Source organism: Coptis chinensis, chromosome 3 (assembly GCF_015680905.1).
Source record: "Coptis chinensis isolate HL-2020 chromosome 3, ASM1568090v1, whole genome shotgun sequence".
NCBI classification, from domain to species: domain Eukaryota; kingdom Viridiplantae; phylum Streptophyta; class Magnoliopsida; order Ranunculales; family Ranunculaceae; genus Coptis; species Coptis chinensis.
Window position 1 is genome coordinate 74,712,324 of NC_141458.1, and position 16,346 is coordinate 74,728,669.

Here is a 16,346-nt window from a genome sequence, read left to right on the forward strand (position 1 = left end):
GCAACCGTCATTCACTCGCGACTATGTTCTATTTATTTTATTTTTTTCTCCTTCAGAATTTCACATTCACACTCAAATTTAAAATGCTATTTGGCTCCCGCGGCAGAAAAAATGGTAGCTTCAACCAATGAAGCTAAACCGTACAAGGAGTAAAATTTACTCTCCAATTCTCAAAAATCTACTTCCAATGTAGATTGTAAAGCCTAGGTAATAAGCTAATAGAGTGGGTAGATAATTTTCCTTCCTTTATATATAGAAATTGTTAAAAAGCTCGGACATCACTTAAAATAACTTTCGAAACTTTGAATTAACAAAAAGTTTGGACCGCATTTCATCAGTTATGTTCCTTGTTAGTAATTCACCGAATTATTCGAATAATTCGCGAATCGAATTTTTGAAAGGCAATACGTATAATATTTATGAATGTTTAAAAGATTTGGAATAATTCGCGATTTTTTGCCTTAAAACGTATAATACGGTTTTTAAGGAATTTTTCAAAAATTCAGCTCCAAACAAAAAATAATGAAAATTCTGTTGCACTTTTGTTATTTTTTATGGACTTTATGTCCTTACTTTTACTTTAAGTCCCCCACTCTAGTGATAAATTAATTCAAAAGTTTTGCTTATATATTTTTTGGGCAAAATTTAAATGTTGTCATAATATGGTGTGTGTATTTTGAAGTTTGAACTGTAATTTCAATCCAAAAACAAATAAATGAAGGCACCTAAATAGACCTTTCAATTGGTTTCAATGTTTTCGTTGCTAAATTGTTTGGATATGTTTGTTATATTGTAAAGAATGACAACTATTATTAATATTTACTAACATAATATCACGAATTTTTTACTTTTGAATTTTTGTAACCAAACGTTTAAAACGCGTATTAATTAAACACCCCATAATTACCGTATTGCGAATTTTTTACCAAATTACCCGTACCGAATTTTTGTTGTATCCCGAATTGTTAACAAACGGTACATTTGACTAACATTACATTTGAATTTAAATACATACGTCGCTACTCACTCCTAGTGTTCAATTTAAAATGGAACTTACAACTTACAAGACACATATAATGTTTTCTCATACTAATTGTAAACACCAAAATGCTATCAAATTGGTAATGAAAAACAATAAAACTTACTCTATTTTCAAACACTCTATTCCATACATTTTTCTTCTAGCCCCAAGTTTCTTACACTAGATATCTCATATTACTAAGATGCCAACCATTATTTTTGGTTCGGGTTCCTATCGGTTGGTACTTGGTAGTTGGTACATGGATAGTAAATTCGGATCCAAACCAATATTTAAGAGTCCTAATTCTTCGGCGGATCTCGATTTGTGTTAGGCGGACCGAAGAGTTGGGCGAAGTGCCGCCAATTGTGTTGGGCGCAACTTCGAACCATACACCCCCCAACCGACCAAAACACTTAACAAACTGAGAAACCAACAATAGCCAGTTACCACCCTTCGTCAAATTCACAAACACGAACCCCGTAAACACAACCAAAGGAATTTACGGTTTGAGTTACTATTTGCGATTGAAGTTTGTCTGACGCTTCTAAATAACACTAGTACATTAATTCTTCAGTTTAACTTTTCTTTTTGTTCTGCTGCACCAGCGTGTCTATGGCTATGACCCTCATGAGTCCAAACTCAAGCAACACAATGCCTCGTTCTTCAACTCCAGTTTCTCTGACGCCATCTCAGAATAGCATCTGTCTTGTCTGGGGACTTCTATTTAGTCTTTATCTTTTCGTGATGAATATATGGGGTTATTTGACCAACGATAGCTGGTGGTTTGCAAATGAAGTTAGGGATGCGCAAGAACTACTTGGGATGGTGTTGCTCGGTGTTGCAATGTGTGATGCTTATCTTATACTCCTGTTCATCTTCATAATATATGTTATGTGTGTTCTTTAGTTAATTCACTGGACATTTAGCATTCTAAAACGACATGGCCACACCGTTTGGAATAAGTCCCAAACGGTGAGGACACACCGGTAAAGAGGCCAAAAAACAGAACTCTATGTTTTTCCAAGTTCAAATCCCAAACGACTTGGCTACACCGGTCAAGAGGCCAAAAAACAGAACTTCATATTTTTTCAAGTTCAAATCCCAAACGACATGGCCACACCGGTCAAGAGGCCAAAAACGAACTTCATATTTTTTCAAAGTTCAAATCCCAAACGACATGGCCACACTGTTTGGACAGTCCCAAACGGTGTGGCCAAGTCATTTGGGACTTAGTCCAAACGGTGTGACCACATCGGTAAATTTTTAAGTCCAAATCCCAAACGACATAGTCACATCGTTTTGGACTCAGTCCAGACGGTGTGACCAGACCATTTGGTGTGCAATATGAATGACCTAGCCGGGTCGTTTAAGCCTCGGGTGTTTGAATTTTCTCTTTCAGTCCTATATATCAATGTACACATGAATAATTACTACATGTATAATTACATTTAATTTAGATTTACCTTATTCTTATTAAATGCATTATTATCTATTTTTTTATTTTCTTCACTTTGAACTTGTTCTACATTTTCTTATTGAATGAGGTCACTTGGAACTTGTTCTACATTTTCTTCTTGAATGAGATCACTTGAAACTTGTTCTACATTTTCTTCTTGAATGAGGTCATGATGCATTACATTTTCTTCTTCATCTTCATGTTCTAAAATGGAGTTGGGCTCTTCCATTAATGCTTAGTATTAGTGTTAGGATATAGTTTTCTTTAGGGTTTAAGGGTTTAAGATTTTTGATGGTGGAAGAAAAGATAATAGAAGAGAAAGACTGAAAAGATTGCAACAAGTCAAATTCAAGTTGGTTTGGAAAGTAGCCAACACAAAACAACTTTTGGGGCCAATGACATATTTATAATAATTGTTTTTATTTTTATATGGGGTCCGGCAGTAACAAACACCTTTTTAATCGGAACTTAACATTGAACCGAAACCAAATTACCAAACCCAAAAGCACGTTTTTATTTCCGGTCTGCCGACAACAAACAAATCAAACTCCCGGTAAAAATATAAAACATTATTACCGATATTTTGTCCATCCGGCATTTTGTTAATTTCCAAATAACTAGCCGAAGTCTTAAAAAAAAAAAATGTCAGAAATCAATGATGAGGTAATACAATGATTAGTAGATATTTTGATTTATTTTTCTAATATTTTGACACATTTACATAACAGGTTACTCATTTGAAACTTGAGATAGAAAGAGAAGAGTTTAGTCTTAAGCAGCTGGGCAACGAATTGCGTGATGCTGAGAATGAGATAAAGATTATAAACGAACAAGTATGTTTTATAAGTAACATTGCTTCAACTGTGGCTTTATCTTCTTTACTTCATTTTATGTGTACGGGAAGTTGACACTGGTTATGTATGTATATATTCCAGGAGAAAGAAAATTTGCAAGCTCATATTGTTCAACTGGACAAAAATATGTCAACCTACAAGGAACAAAAAACTAGCTCTCACCATTTGGAGAAACTGAATACAGCAAAGATTGTAAGTGTTCATTTGTTAATTTATGCTTCTTTTGCATACAACTTAATTTCTGGAAAAATGCGTCATTGCCTATCTGAACTTTTGTATGATACCACGTTGGAGGTGATTGTATACCACACTTTCTATGGAACATTTTACGCATACAACACTTTATATTAATGACCAAATAATAAATACATTCAATTGGTGATATGTTACTATAAATACCTGTTGTACTTAGCATCTTTTATGCTCTACTTTGGTTCAGAGCATTGTGTATAACAGAACTTCGAGTTTCGTGTTCTTTCAAATTTTCCTTCATGTCTGTGTTGTTCTAACTATTCTTCAAGACATTTTCCTGTGAAAGAATTAACATGATTTCCTATTTTTATTATTTATTTAGGAGCTTGCGGTTAAACTAAGGGAGGTACTCTCGCTGAAGAGACGACTTGATGAAGTGCCTTGTCAATCAGAACTCATCCAGTATGTTACTTCTTTTATGATTTGATGCTCATTCTGTTTCTTTTCCCATTTTTTTTTTCTCTTTTTCTGTCTCTGTCCTTATTGCAAGCTAAAGCCTTCCTCAAGTTAGCTCGATAGTAAATATTGATTATCTTTCTATGAAATCCTTGTATCCTAGTCGGTGAGGTGAATTCTTCAAAATTTACCTACTTTCCTGGATTCTGGTTTCTAAACGTTGTCCTCACATAACTTGACAGAACAAGAAAACTTTTTTCCTGCTGATTAAAATATATACTATAATTTCCACAAAATTGGTATTCCCTCATGGATCTAACTAGCGGCCGGCCTTGAACATTATATGAATCACTGGGCCAAAACGGTGTGTGCAGAAGTATATCCTCAGTAGTTTCGTTTGCTGCTTGTCCAAGTAGTTGCCCATGATGGTATGAAGTAAATATACTCGTTTGTACCAAAAATATCTATGTATTGTTATATTCAATGACTTCAGTACTTGTAAACAAACGCATGGTATAATGTACCAACATATATGTACTTACTGTTTTCTTATTAGATTAGTAAACTGGCTTGCTTGAACATTATTATGAATGATGCTCATTGAGGTTCTTGTATCTCTCCTGCGCTTGAACCATTCCCCTGGAAGCATTTTGACATAAGATTCTTGCTTGTTGTTCAGAACTACTGGAAGGTATAATAAGTGGTTGGACTTAACTTGCAATTATGGGTATAAATATAGTGACATATTAGAAAGTCGTATAGGTGAAAATCCTGGGGGGGGGGGAAATCCATGACTCGTTTATCGTATAAGCACTCCTACACTAAGAATAGTTGAAAATAATAGTGAATATTTTAAGGCAGTGAAATAGCATTGACATTTATAAGAACTGTAAAATTACTTGAGCCAGTGACCTTACGGAGGGTAACTATAAGAGTCTGGGATGGCAATGAATAAAAAATGGCGTATCTGAACTTGAAAACTTTAATCGTCCATGGAGGAAATTATAAATACAAAGGAGCCCTTCCACAATATCTTTCCTCATTTGTGTTCTTACAAATTGGAGAGCTCTTACAACTGACAATGTTAGAAATAGAGGCAATATGATGGTCACCCGGTGCATCATGTGTGGAAGGGAACAGGAGTCCATCCATCATGTATTACCGTATTACTGCTATGCTCTTTCTCAGGAAGTATTTACATTTGGTTTCTCGGCTGGCTTTGTTGCTTGAGTACTCATGACAAACTGTTGTATAAGAAATTAGAATTGGAAGTGTGATAATCACCTCTCTCAGGATCGGTAAAATCATTTCGAAGTTTCAATTTTTTGCAATTTGTTTGTGCTTTTTGTTGAGAAAGAACCCAAGGGTAAAGACCTTAGAATACTTCGATTCAGAATATAAAATCACTTTTGGGAGATTAAGCTTCTTATGACATTAGGTTTAGAGGTGCTAGATAAGAGGAAGTTGCTTTTAAATTGAAATGTAGTTCTAGTATGACTTCATTGTACTCTATTTCATCGTATGACATCCTTGATCAATTACCACCAATAAAAAATCTTGTGATGTTGGTAAAAAAAGGAAAAAGGAAAAAGATTATCTTTAAAAGAAAGGTAATTGTGTCAAGCTTGAAAGTTAAGAGTCCATAATATACCTAAGCTTGGTGATAAGTATTTACCGAGTCATTATAGGTTTAATACAAGTATATAATTAAGTAATATCAAAAGATGCAAATCATGAACATTGGACCACCTTTTAAGTGTTGAATGGTTAGTAAATACACCTTGTGCCACGAGTCTTACGGAATGAACTCGCCAAAGAGAAGTTTTAATCACGCCGACATGTTTGGTGCATCTAAACTTCTAGATGTTGTATTCTTGTAGTTTTGTTGTTTAAAAAGTGATTTTTCATTTAGTTTTGTTTAAAAATTGATTTGGTCTTCTTTCCATTTAGAGTCTTGTTTTTATTGGGTGAGTCCTGGGCGAGTGGTGGATTTGTTGAAGGGTTGGGGTTATGGTCCTTTTACCTCATCAGGTAATTGCCTATGGAGCTTATTACCATTTGCTATTTTGTGGGGTATTTGGATTGAACGAAATCGTCGACACTTTGAAGGCGTTTCCGCATCTAAGCAGGAGCTTATCATATCTATTAAGGTTTTATTATTTCAGTGGTCTAAGATTTTTAAAGAGTTTAGGAGTATCCTTTTTGAGTATTTTGTGGTGAGATGGGATAGGCTTTTGTATTTAGAAGTAGAATAATTTGTAATTCTCGAGTTAGCCTCCTGTGGCTATGTTTTTAGTTTTATTTTGTTTATTTGTAATAGTAGTAGGTTTTCTTGGCCTACTTTCTTTTCACTTTTAATGAGATTTCAATTTTACCGAGCCAAAAAAAAAAAAAAAGATTTTTCTTGTAGATATATCACACCCTTCATCATATTTTTATATTATTTAAATAGACTCTGAGATTTTCAATAATCATGTATGATGTAATGGCTCACCGCATACTAGATATTGTTCCCACTTAACCACCCCAAGGACCAAGCCCAAAGCTTTCTTAACTGTGGGTTACACAAGTGGTAAGTGGTGACCATATACAGTTTTCTAAGGATCTCAGATGTCTTCCTATCCAAAGTGGGACTAAACCTTATGGTATTGCAATCCCGCCACCTTAGGAGCGAACCATCCATGGCTCTGTCACCAAAATTTTATAACGACCCACCACATACCATTAACATATGCTTTCCACATTTAGCCACCAAATGCCCAAGCCTAAAGCTTTTCCATTCTTGGGTGTGAGTTTCTCTGGAAAAGCCTTGATCAAAGGAAATGGTGATACGTTGCAATTACTCTAAGATCTCAAATGACTTATTGCTGATGTGGGGTAAACCCTAATGAGGTATCACAATCCCACCACCTTAGGAGTGAGTCTTCCTCGGCTGTGATACCAAATATGTAGCGACTCACCACGCACCAATAGTTGATATTGTCCCCACGTAGCCACTCAAAAGATCAAGCCCAAAGCCTGCCTATCCATGGGTGTGGTGCTTTGTCAATGGCTTCAACATAACTGGTGAACCAATCTAGGATCTCAGATGGCTTAAAGCCAATGTTAGAGGGTACCATTATGAAGTATATGATCTCCCCCCACTATCTAAAAGAAGGTCTGTGTTTAAGGTTTTCTTGACAGAAAAATAGAATTACAACTATCCAATAGTAAGACATTTTAAGACTATAATTTTCTATTCCATACCAGATTTCTATTGAAGACTTCTAATGAAGATGGCTTAAAAAAAGGCTTGTCGGTGTATGCATAGGATCAAAGCCGTTAATAGATACCATATGCTGGTTGGCACAGGTAGAAGAGAGGAGGCTCTTGAACTTGTTAGAGCTGTTTTTGGGGTTGTTTTACGCAAGTCTCTAGCCCCTAACATGGACAAACATAAAGATAATAGAGTTGGTAGATCGAGAGTTCGGACCTTGCTTCATGGAAGGTCATCGACTTGGAATGGTAGTAGAGAACTACGGAATTAAACATCTATCATCATTTATCGGATGTGGGGGTAGGCGCTGGCAGTCCTAGGAGAGGGTGAAACACGATAGTTATCGATGGACATAGAGCATAAAATCATGCCATGGAATGTTGGTAGAGTTAGTAAGCATCCGGGTATCAAAGAGGTGAGCAGGGTGGATAGAATTTCGATGGTTATCCTACAGGGCTAAGTGGCTACGTGGCTCGTGATATTCAGGGCATTGAGGAGATTGATTGGAAAGAACTCCCGTCAGTTGATACTTCCTGCAGAGTTTGTGTTTTGTGGGACAAGGGAGGGTGGAGGTTTTCGATTATCTTATAGGGTAATTGATCACCAGGGTTTATGATCTTCCTAGACCGGAGGAGCTTTTGGAGTTCGTGGCCAAGGTGGACGATAGATTTGCGTTTAGCAGGGTGATCTTTGGTGTGTGGGAGGTGATTTTAATGTGTTGAGTTTTTCTCATGAGAGGAAGAGTGGTAAACGCACTCCTACTCTTGTATTCTGGTTGTTGTTTTTTCTTTCCTCTGTTTCTTTTACTTGCCTTGTAATAGGATATCTCATCCTAGATTCTCATTACCTCTATTTTACTTATATAAAAAAAGAAAATAATAATAATAATAGATACCGTAAGGTCACAAGTTCCAAAATGCCTTTAGGGCGTGCCTTGGAAATTGGACTGTGTGTACCTCCACTAGGGAGGACTCTGAGGGATGATTTGACATTAGCCCTTTATACTTCAATCTTAACTTATTTCTTTACAGTATCATGAATATTGCAATGGAGTATCTGAAGCTGCAACTTTAGTTTGAATCATTGTGTAACTTGTCTGCATCGGTTTTATTTGAATCTCTAGGTACGAGCAACGGTTTTCGGAGTTAGACGTTCAAATCCAGGTTCGAGTTTGTGGCTTTGTGCATAATAAATTGTACTTTCCCTTTTATAAATGAATAATGTATGTGTGTCGGATTTTTTGGTTGCTGCAATATAGTACCTTGACATTAATGTGTCATCTGCATGTTTGTTACTTGTATTCAGGAAAAGTTTCGACAAACTCGTAAATGTTATGCAACATATAACGCTCTTCTGGAAATAAAAGAATTAGCTCTAAAGGAAACATCATTACTGAATTCGATAACTTCACAGGTTTGTTTGAAAATTCAAGCTTTTATCATTAACATATGGTTATTTAGAGTCCTCTCTCTCTCTCTCTCTCTCTACTTCTATTAGCTGATCCAGTTGAAACTTAGAATTTTTGTTTGGGTCCTTTTTGATTTTGCCCAAACTGCCCTTACACGTGTAGACCAGTGACATCTCATCTTTCATCTTATATGCAATGCAGATCTCGACGAACTAAAAAAAATAAAATCCTACACTCTTGTTCATCAGCTTCTCTTACCGTTCTCATCCTATTTCATCTTTGTCGCTGAACTTTGAAATTGAGCTTCCACGAACCATTACCATCTATGATTTGACCTTCCATGTTCTTTGGTGAAACATGTTCCCACATCTGAGCTGTTGTTTTAGTTTTGGGCGCATGTTTTGAATCTACATCTCAGTTTGGGAAACAAAGAAAGCACTATACATTTTGATACCTTTTATTTTATTATCTTTTTGTATCTGCACCTTCCTGTATAAGACAAAATTACTAGCCTTGTGAAACACTAAAACATATCACTCTCAGGTTTTTAGTTTTATATGTATGCATAGAGAGAGAGAGAGTACTTGTTCTGTTTTTGTGACTTGATTTTTTTTCTTCTTCTAGTTTCACGAAGCCATTACCAATCCAGCTGGAAGAATAAAACTTATTGATTCGATGGAGGGAATTGTGAAGGGAACTCAACAGGTAAATGCGCTTGACCGTTTGTTATCTAGTAGTAAATGCAAAGGCATGAAATAGACCAAAGAACCACTTGTTACAAAATTATAAAGTACTAACAAGTTCGATGAAGAAAGATGAATGCTGGCCATATTTGAGATTCTCTTAGGCGTATTACAGTTAATCTTGTTATCGTAATTTGTTCCTGTGTGGATTAGTAGAATGCTATTAAGTCCCCATTTGTCTCGGAATTTGACATTCTGAGATATAACTTTTTCTCAAGATGTCAAACCAGATTTTTAATTTCTTTGTGATGAATATGAAATTCATGGAATATTAATTTCTCGGGTATGTACAAATTTTCAGAAAGTGCACATATAGTGGATACTTAACGAACAGAGTGGGTACATTGTGTATTTTGGATGCATAATGGATGTACATATATTGGATATGCCATGTGGCAATGTTGGAAGACTAATAGCAAGTACAATACTAGCTCAAAAGATTTACTTGGATAGGGGATTAAAACCATGACTAGGTTTGGGGCACACAAAATTAGAAGAGTTGTGCGCCTGCTAACTAGACTCAAGAGCTACAAAAGTGGCAGACATACTAAAAAAGAAAACCAAGCAAGCTGGTCCATGATGCTGTGGCAAAACTGCAAACATGGTTGACCATGCTCATACATGCACCAACAACATACCAAGGGCGTCGACTATGCCGATTAACTCGATTAATCCCCTAACAACTATGCATAGTTGCTAGTCGCTGCTGCACCGACTAGTGACCTAGCAGCAAGAAATCTCGTAAGTTCCTAGCTACTTCTAAGGTCCTTCAAAATCTTGTGGTGGAATAAATTCGAGGATAAATGTGCTTATACAATTTCAATTGTGTTTGTCTCATTGCATGTAATTGCTCGTAATATCTATTGTTGCTCATAGTACCTTAACTTTTTGTTCTTGGTGAGTAGCTACTAGTGTCTTATATCAGATTTTATGATTTTTAAGTTCTTGAATCTATGTTTTCGACATAGAAATAATTGCATTCATTTTGTAGAAGCTGGAAAAGGTACAACTTGGACTTCAAAACGAGCAAACACTTTGTGATGCTCTAAAGGAGAAGTATAACCGATCGATAGTAGAGCAAAGACGATACTCTTCCCTTCTCAAAGCTCTCCAGGTAAAGTTGAATTACCTTGTGTTTTGAATTTGAGCATCCAACTTAAAACCACCAATTGGTGATAGCTTGAGTGGCCCCAAGATTTTTTTTTTGAATGCAAGGCCTAAAATACACAATGTGGGACTATAAATCTCAACCCCCCTCACGTGTGGTGTAATCTTGAGACAAACACGTGGACAATTTTTAAATGGGTGACATGGAGACATGGGTCGAGAAATAGCCTGCTCTGATACCATATTGAATTTGGGCATCCAACTTAATAGTTAATACCAATTGGTGATAAGTGGAGAGGTTCGATTTTTTTTTTATTTGAATGCAAGGCTTAAGATACTCCATATGGGATTTTAATCTCAACATTGTGTAAATGGTTTTAGCTATAATTGAGATTGTGGAACGTAAATTGGTTTCATTGTTAAGATATTTATGGACATTCTGCTATTTTTTCTTTAAAAAGTATGCTCTGAATGTTCTAGCCTTTAAAATCTCTTAAAGGTGAAAGTCACAAACGGAAAGGCATTTTAACTTGACAAATGATAAGTAGTGGGATGATTCCCTACTACTTAAAATGCTTTCACATTAAAATGTGTGAGCTTGATTTGAAAGTTTTGTTGAATATAACCAATCAATCAAATAGGGACATACTTTAGAGTGGACTGATTTGTAATGAAGAGCTAGCAATGAAAGATTACACAATCTAACTTACTCAGGTATGGGAGTTATCAAATTGTTATTAGACAACTAGTAATTCAAGATTACGTTTTCTCTTTTTATTGATTATCATTGAGGTGGAGAGTGGTTACATCAATATGAGCTAGCGAAATCTTAGCAGAACTAGTGTAATTGGTAGAGATAATCTCATTGCAGGGATCTGTTCTATGTGCTTAACCATAGTACTTATTCGTTTATGTTGTCATTGATACTGTATTGGTATTATATTCCTGTTTAATTTCTAATTATGCTTAAAAAAATTCAGGAGGAACGCGCAAAATATGAGAGACTTCGGAGACAGACCTCCACATAGATGCCACAACGTCATTTTAGTGATTTATGGATTCTTCCATTCACAAGTTGTATGGCAAATAAATAGAAAGGTGTACATTGATATTAGATTGATGTTGAGCCCTAAAGTATTGTTAGTTACGAGTTAATTGACTATGGTCCCCTAAGAATCACGTATTAGTTATTACTTTTTTTTGGTAAGTTATTTTTATTAAAAGTATCAAAGATACAAATCGGCCCGCTCAAAGGCCAGACCAGTGAGAGAGGACCTCACATATAAGACCTACAAGCTCTGACAAACAAGTAACGAAACTACTCCCCCAAAGTACTAATCCCTTCAGCTTTTTGCCGCCGCGATGATATCATCCCAATGCATAACAATGTCCCTGAAGTTATAGTTTGTTCTTTCCTGTAAACCAGATGTCCAATACCACAAGAATGCCTTAACTTCGATACATGTACGCGCTACATCTGGTGGTCTCCTCCTGAAAATGTGATTGTTTCTAGCCTTCCATATAGCCCAAATCACAGCATAGGGCACCAATCTCCATATTTTCGCCCCCAAACCCCTACTCCTCAGCCTCGGCCATGCTACTAACCATTCCTTCACAGTATCAACCTGGGCAATTCTTGGAAAGGCAGCCCCAATTGGTTGCATGAGAACAGCCATGCACTCTAAAGCAAACGGACATAATAAAAATAGGTGCATGATGGATTCACTGAAACTACTACATATAGTGCAAGTGGGAGAGACATCAAAACCTTTATGAATAAGTGAGTCAGCCGTTAGCGTGCGACCTTGTAATGCAGACCAATAAAAAATTCTAACCTTGAGTGGAATAGAGACTTTCCATACAAGTTTTATAAGAGATCCCATATTAGTTGTTTGGTCAGGACTATCACGGGCATGCAAGACTTCATAGAAAGAGCTAGTAGAGAAAGTTTCTTCTTTGGTCCACCTCCAACTCCAAGAGTCACTTTGATCTATAAAGACAATATTTTACAAAAGAGCCGAAATATTCACATATTGCTCTGTCTCCCAATCATTGCAAGCTCGCCGAAGGTGAAGGTTCCAATTGATGCCATTGTGGTTCATTCTACCAAAATCTTGTACCACCCCCAATTTCCTATTAGAGGCTTGATAGACACGAGGAAACTAGTCTGCTAAAGGTTTATTCCCAACCCATACATCTGACCAGAAATGTATACGATTCCCATGATCCAAAATATGAGTAATACCACCGCAGAAACTAGGCATCACTGCGAGGATCCCTTTCCATAAGCTACCTTGATGAGAATGTGACACCTTATTAGGCCATCCACCGACAGTGTTATCTCCATACTTGGTTATTATTACATTCTTCCATAGTACACCATCCTCTTTATCATATCTCCATAACCAACGCCCCAACAAGGCTTTGTTCATTGTCACCAAGTTTCAAATTCCGAGTCCCCCTTTCTCTTTGGGTAGACACACTTTCTCCCAGGCAATAAGGTGGTATTTTCTATTCGCTTCTGTAGAACCCCACAAGAAATCTCGAACCCGTCGCTCAATGCTTTTCGCAACGCTTCTAGGGATTGTGAGTAAAGACATGTAGTAGATCGGTAGATTAGCTAAAACATTGTGAATGAGAATTAATCTTGCCCCTTTGGTTAGAAGTTTAGCCTGCCAACCCCCTATTCTTCTTTCAACAGTTTCCAACACCGGATCCCACACTATTTTACTCTTATAGGATGCTCCGAGAGGTAGCCCTAGATGCCGACAAGGCAGAGAGCTAGTACCACACCCCATAATCTGAGATAAATCCCCCAAGTTATCTATTTCTCCCACCGCATACAAGTTTGTCTTACCCATGTTGGTCATAGGTAAGAAGGAACTCCCAGTTTACATGGTCATAGGCCTCGCAATATCAACCTTGCATAGCACCCCATTTTCCTTCATTCTCAATTTGGTATCTATACATTCATTAGCAACTAGCGGCCCATCCAATATTTGTCTATCACCCACAAAGGCACTCTGATGACAGGAAATAACCGATGGTAGTACCCCTCTGATCCTAGTAGCCAAAATCTTTGTAATCACCTTGTAAATGCCGCCCACTAAACTAATCGGTTTATAATTTGCTAGAGAGCATGCACCAATCTTCTTCGGGATAAGAGTGATAAAAGTTGAATTGTTCCTTCTATCAAGAGAGGCATTCTCAAAAAATGCATGAATCACAACCATGAAGTATGTACGGAAGACATTCCAGCACCATTGGAATACTAGCATTGGAAATCCGTCAGGCCCTGGAGCTATATCCCCTCCTAATTCATTAATAGCTGCCAAAACTTCGTCCTCCTTAATCGACTCTTCAAGGCCAGTAGCTTGCTCCAAGGAGATTGTATCAAATATCATCCCCTCCATTTCAGGTCGAATAAGTGGATCTTTGGAGTATAGTGACTTGTAGAACTCTACGATGTGCTCTCTAATAACACTACATTCACTTACTTCAACTCCTTCAATATGTAAACTCTTAATGTTATTTACTCTGCTCCGGGCATTAGCAATTTTGTGGAAAAAACTGGTGTTATCTTCTCCCTCCTTGATATATCGGACCCTTGACTTATGTCTCCACTTGATCTCTTCTTTCCGCATTAGAGTTTGCAGCTCATGTTTCAGTCCAGCCCTATGCACTTCTTCATCTTGCAAAAGTGCCGAGGTCTCTTCTTTTTTATCGAGGTCGTCAATTTCTTGTACCTTAGACTTAATCAGCAAGTCTATTATCCCGAAGACCTCCTTGTTCCATATTTTCAACTTGTTCTTTAACTCTTTGATCTTGCACCACCACACATAACTAGGAGTTCCTTCAAAAGAGAAAGAGGACCACCACTCCTCAATGAGAGGCACCAAAGTTGTATCTTCGAACCACATGAGTTCAAAACGGAAAGGTAGCGGCCCTCTAGTTGACTTACTACAGTCTAGTAGGATTACTCTGTGATCAGACACAAACTTCGGACACACAACTTCTCTAGCCTGTGCAAACTGTTCATCCCATTCAATGGATGCCAAAATCTATCAATCCTACTCATCCCCCGACTATCCGACCATGTGTATAACGCACCATTCAATGGATAGTCAATCAAACCATTCCTTGAGACAAACTCTTCGAACATACCCATATATGGCGTAAGAGAGCTCCTACCACTCCGTTCATGAGTGAATCTTGTGAGATTAAAATCTCCCCCTAAACACCATGGTAAGTCTGACCATGCCCTCACATCTTCCAATTCCTCTAGAAAATGAGTTCTACTAGCATCATCACATGGCCCGTATACCCCTGTCATCAACCATGCGAAATTATTTTCCTTCAAAACACATTCTGTAGAAAGGGAATATGCTTCACGTAAACTATCTGTAACATCAACAAAATCCGAATTCCATGCAATTAGAATTCCCCCAGACAACCCAATTGCAGGCACATAAATAAACTTCCATGACATCCTCCACAATTCCATAAGAACAGAATGAAATTCCTCCCCCATCTTAGTTTCTTGAATTAGAAAAATACATGGATTGTGCTCCCCTCTTATTGTACGAATACATTTAACAGTGTCATCATTGCCAAGACCCCGAACATTCCAAGATATCAGTTTAATCGACATGATCTGTCTCCATATCCCCTGATTTGTCCATAACATTATCATTCAGCCCCTTGCCTTGTGAGTTGCCTTGTCCCACAGTACTGTTGTTGGTATCATGTAGTTCTCCAAATAGTTTCTCTAAGCCATTCCTCCCCAACCCTGTGGTAATTTCCAATTTCCCAGCTAATGGAACCACCATGAACTTGATCTAATCTGTAACCTCATCTGAATTCCGACAGTTATACAAACTAGTTGCTACTGCCAATAAATTCCCTTTGTTGGATTCATCATTAAACTCATCCTGCAACATGGTGTGATTCGTGCCACTGATGCTACATATTGAAGTTGTTGTGAAAGGCCCTCTCCCTTTGTGTGGCTTATGTACGCCACACCTCCAAAAGAAATTATTTTTTGTTGGGCGCCATGGATTAACTGGAGGTAGCCTCCTCCCAGCAGTTGAATGGGCCCGACCTTTTCTTCCCCTTATGGGCCAAGAGTTGTCCTTCATAATCACCTAGTTGAATTGGAGTCTGCCTTCTCCCAGGAACAGAACATGCTCTCATCCTTCCCCTATGGACTAGATTGTATGGGCCTTCATCAGGGCTTAGACGCCTTGTACTATCCGAATCCTCATGGGTATGAATTTGTGTCTCTTCTGCATTAGTAGAGTATATTAAGTCCCTGCTTGGGTTTGATTCAGGACTAACCAAATCATATTCGCTTCTTAGCACCTCCCCCCCATAATTAACTACCCCAATCGCACTGTTGGAACTATGGACTTGGACAACACCTTCTGCCATCTCTGTTGCTACCCCAACCTGCTCAGGGATTTCAAAATTCAAATCCTGAATGACTCCCTCCAAAATATTTTCAAATCCTGGTGGTCTACTCAGACTTGACGTGGCCTCCGCGTGGCTCCCATTAGGATTTGAATTTGAATATGAACATGGGTCATGCTGAATGGGATGCTCCGTCTCCCCTCTAACTGTGCAATACACCCCTTCTGGTCCGACAATAGGCAACTCCGGCCAGTTAAGTTCTTCCGCTAGACTTGCTTTGTCCATCACCACCTCCACCCATATAGGGAAACTATAACCTCTTTCGGCCAAGGATATTATCCTTGGAATAGCTCCCACATCCTCTACCTTTATTTTAGCTCTTACCTTTTCCTTGCAACAGTGGAGTGAGCTCTCGTCCATCTCCGTAAGCTGGCCGCAGATGTT

At 37.7% G+C, this 16,346-nt stretch overlaps 1 protein-coding gene across 1 annotated transcript; it reads left to right on the plus strand.

Moving 5' to 3' along the window:
* Positions 1 to 3,004: 3,004 nt before the first annotated feature.
* On the plus strand, positions 3,005 to 11,686 carry LOC147510781 (paramyosin-like protein). Its single transcript, XM_086602624.1, has 9 exons — positions 3,005 to 3,140; positions 3,206 to 3,310; positions 3,413 to 3,523; positions 3,906 to 3,985; positions 8,359 to 8,398; positions 8,541 to 8,648; positions 9,268 to 9,348; positions 10,378 to 10,500; positions 11,474 to 11,686. Exons 1-9 carry the CDS (start codon positions 3,120 to 3,122, stop codon positions 11,519 to 11,521), a joined length of 717 nt encoding a protein of 238 aa, XP_086458750.1. The 5' UTR covers positions 3,005 to 3,119; the 3' UTR covers positions 11,522 to 11,686.
* Positions 11,687 to 16,346: the final 4,660 nt, after the last annotated feature.

What these genes read in the sequence shown, in the direction of transcription:
- LOC147510781 (XM_086602624.1), top strand. Translation starts at nt 3,120, where the DNA reads ATGTCAGAAATCAATGATGAG. An exon ending in AACTGAATACAGCAAAGATT is followed by an intron (nt 3,524 to 3,905) that starts GTAAGTGTTCAT and finishes TTATTTATTTAG; the next exon opens with GAGCTTGCGGTTAAACTAAG. An exon ending in CCCTTCTCAAAGCTCTCCAG is followed by an intron (nt 10,501 to 11,473) that starts GTAAAGTTGAAT and finishes AAAAAAATTCAG; the next exon opens with GAGGAACGCGCAAAATATGA.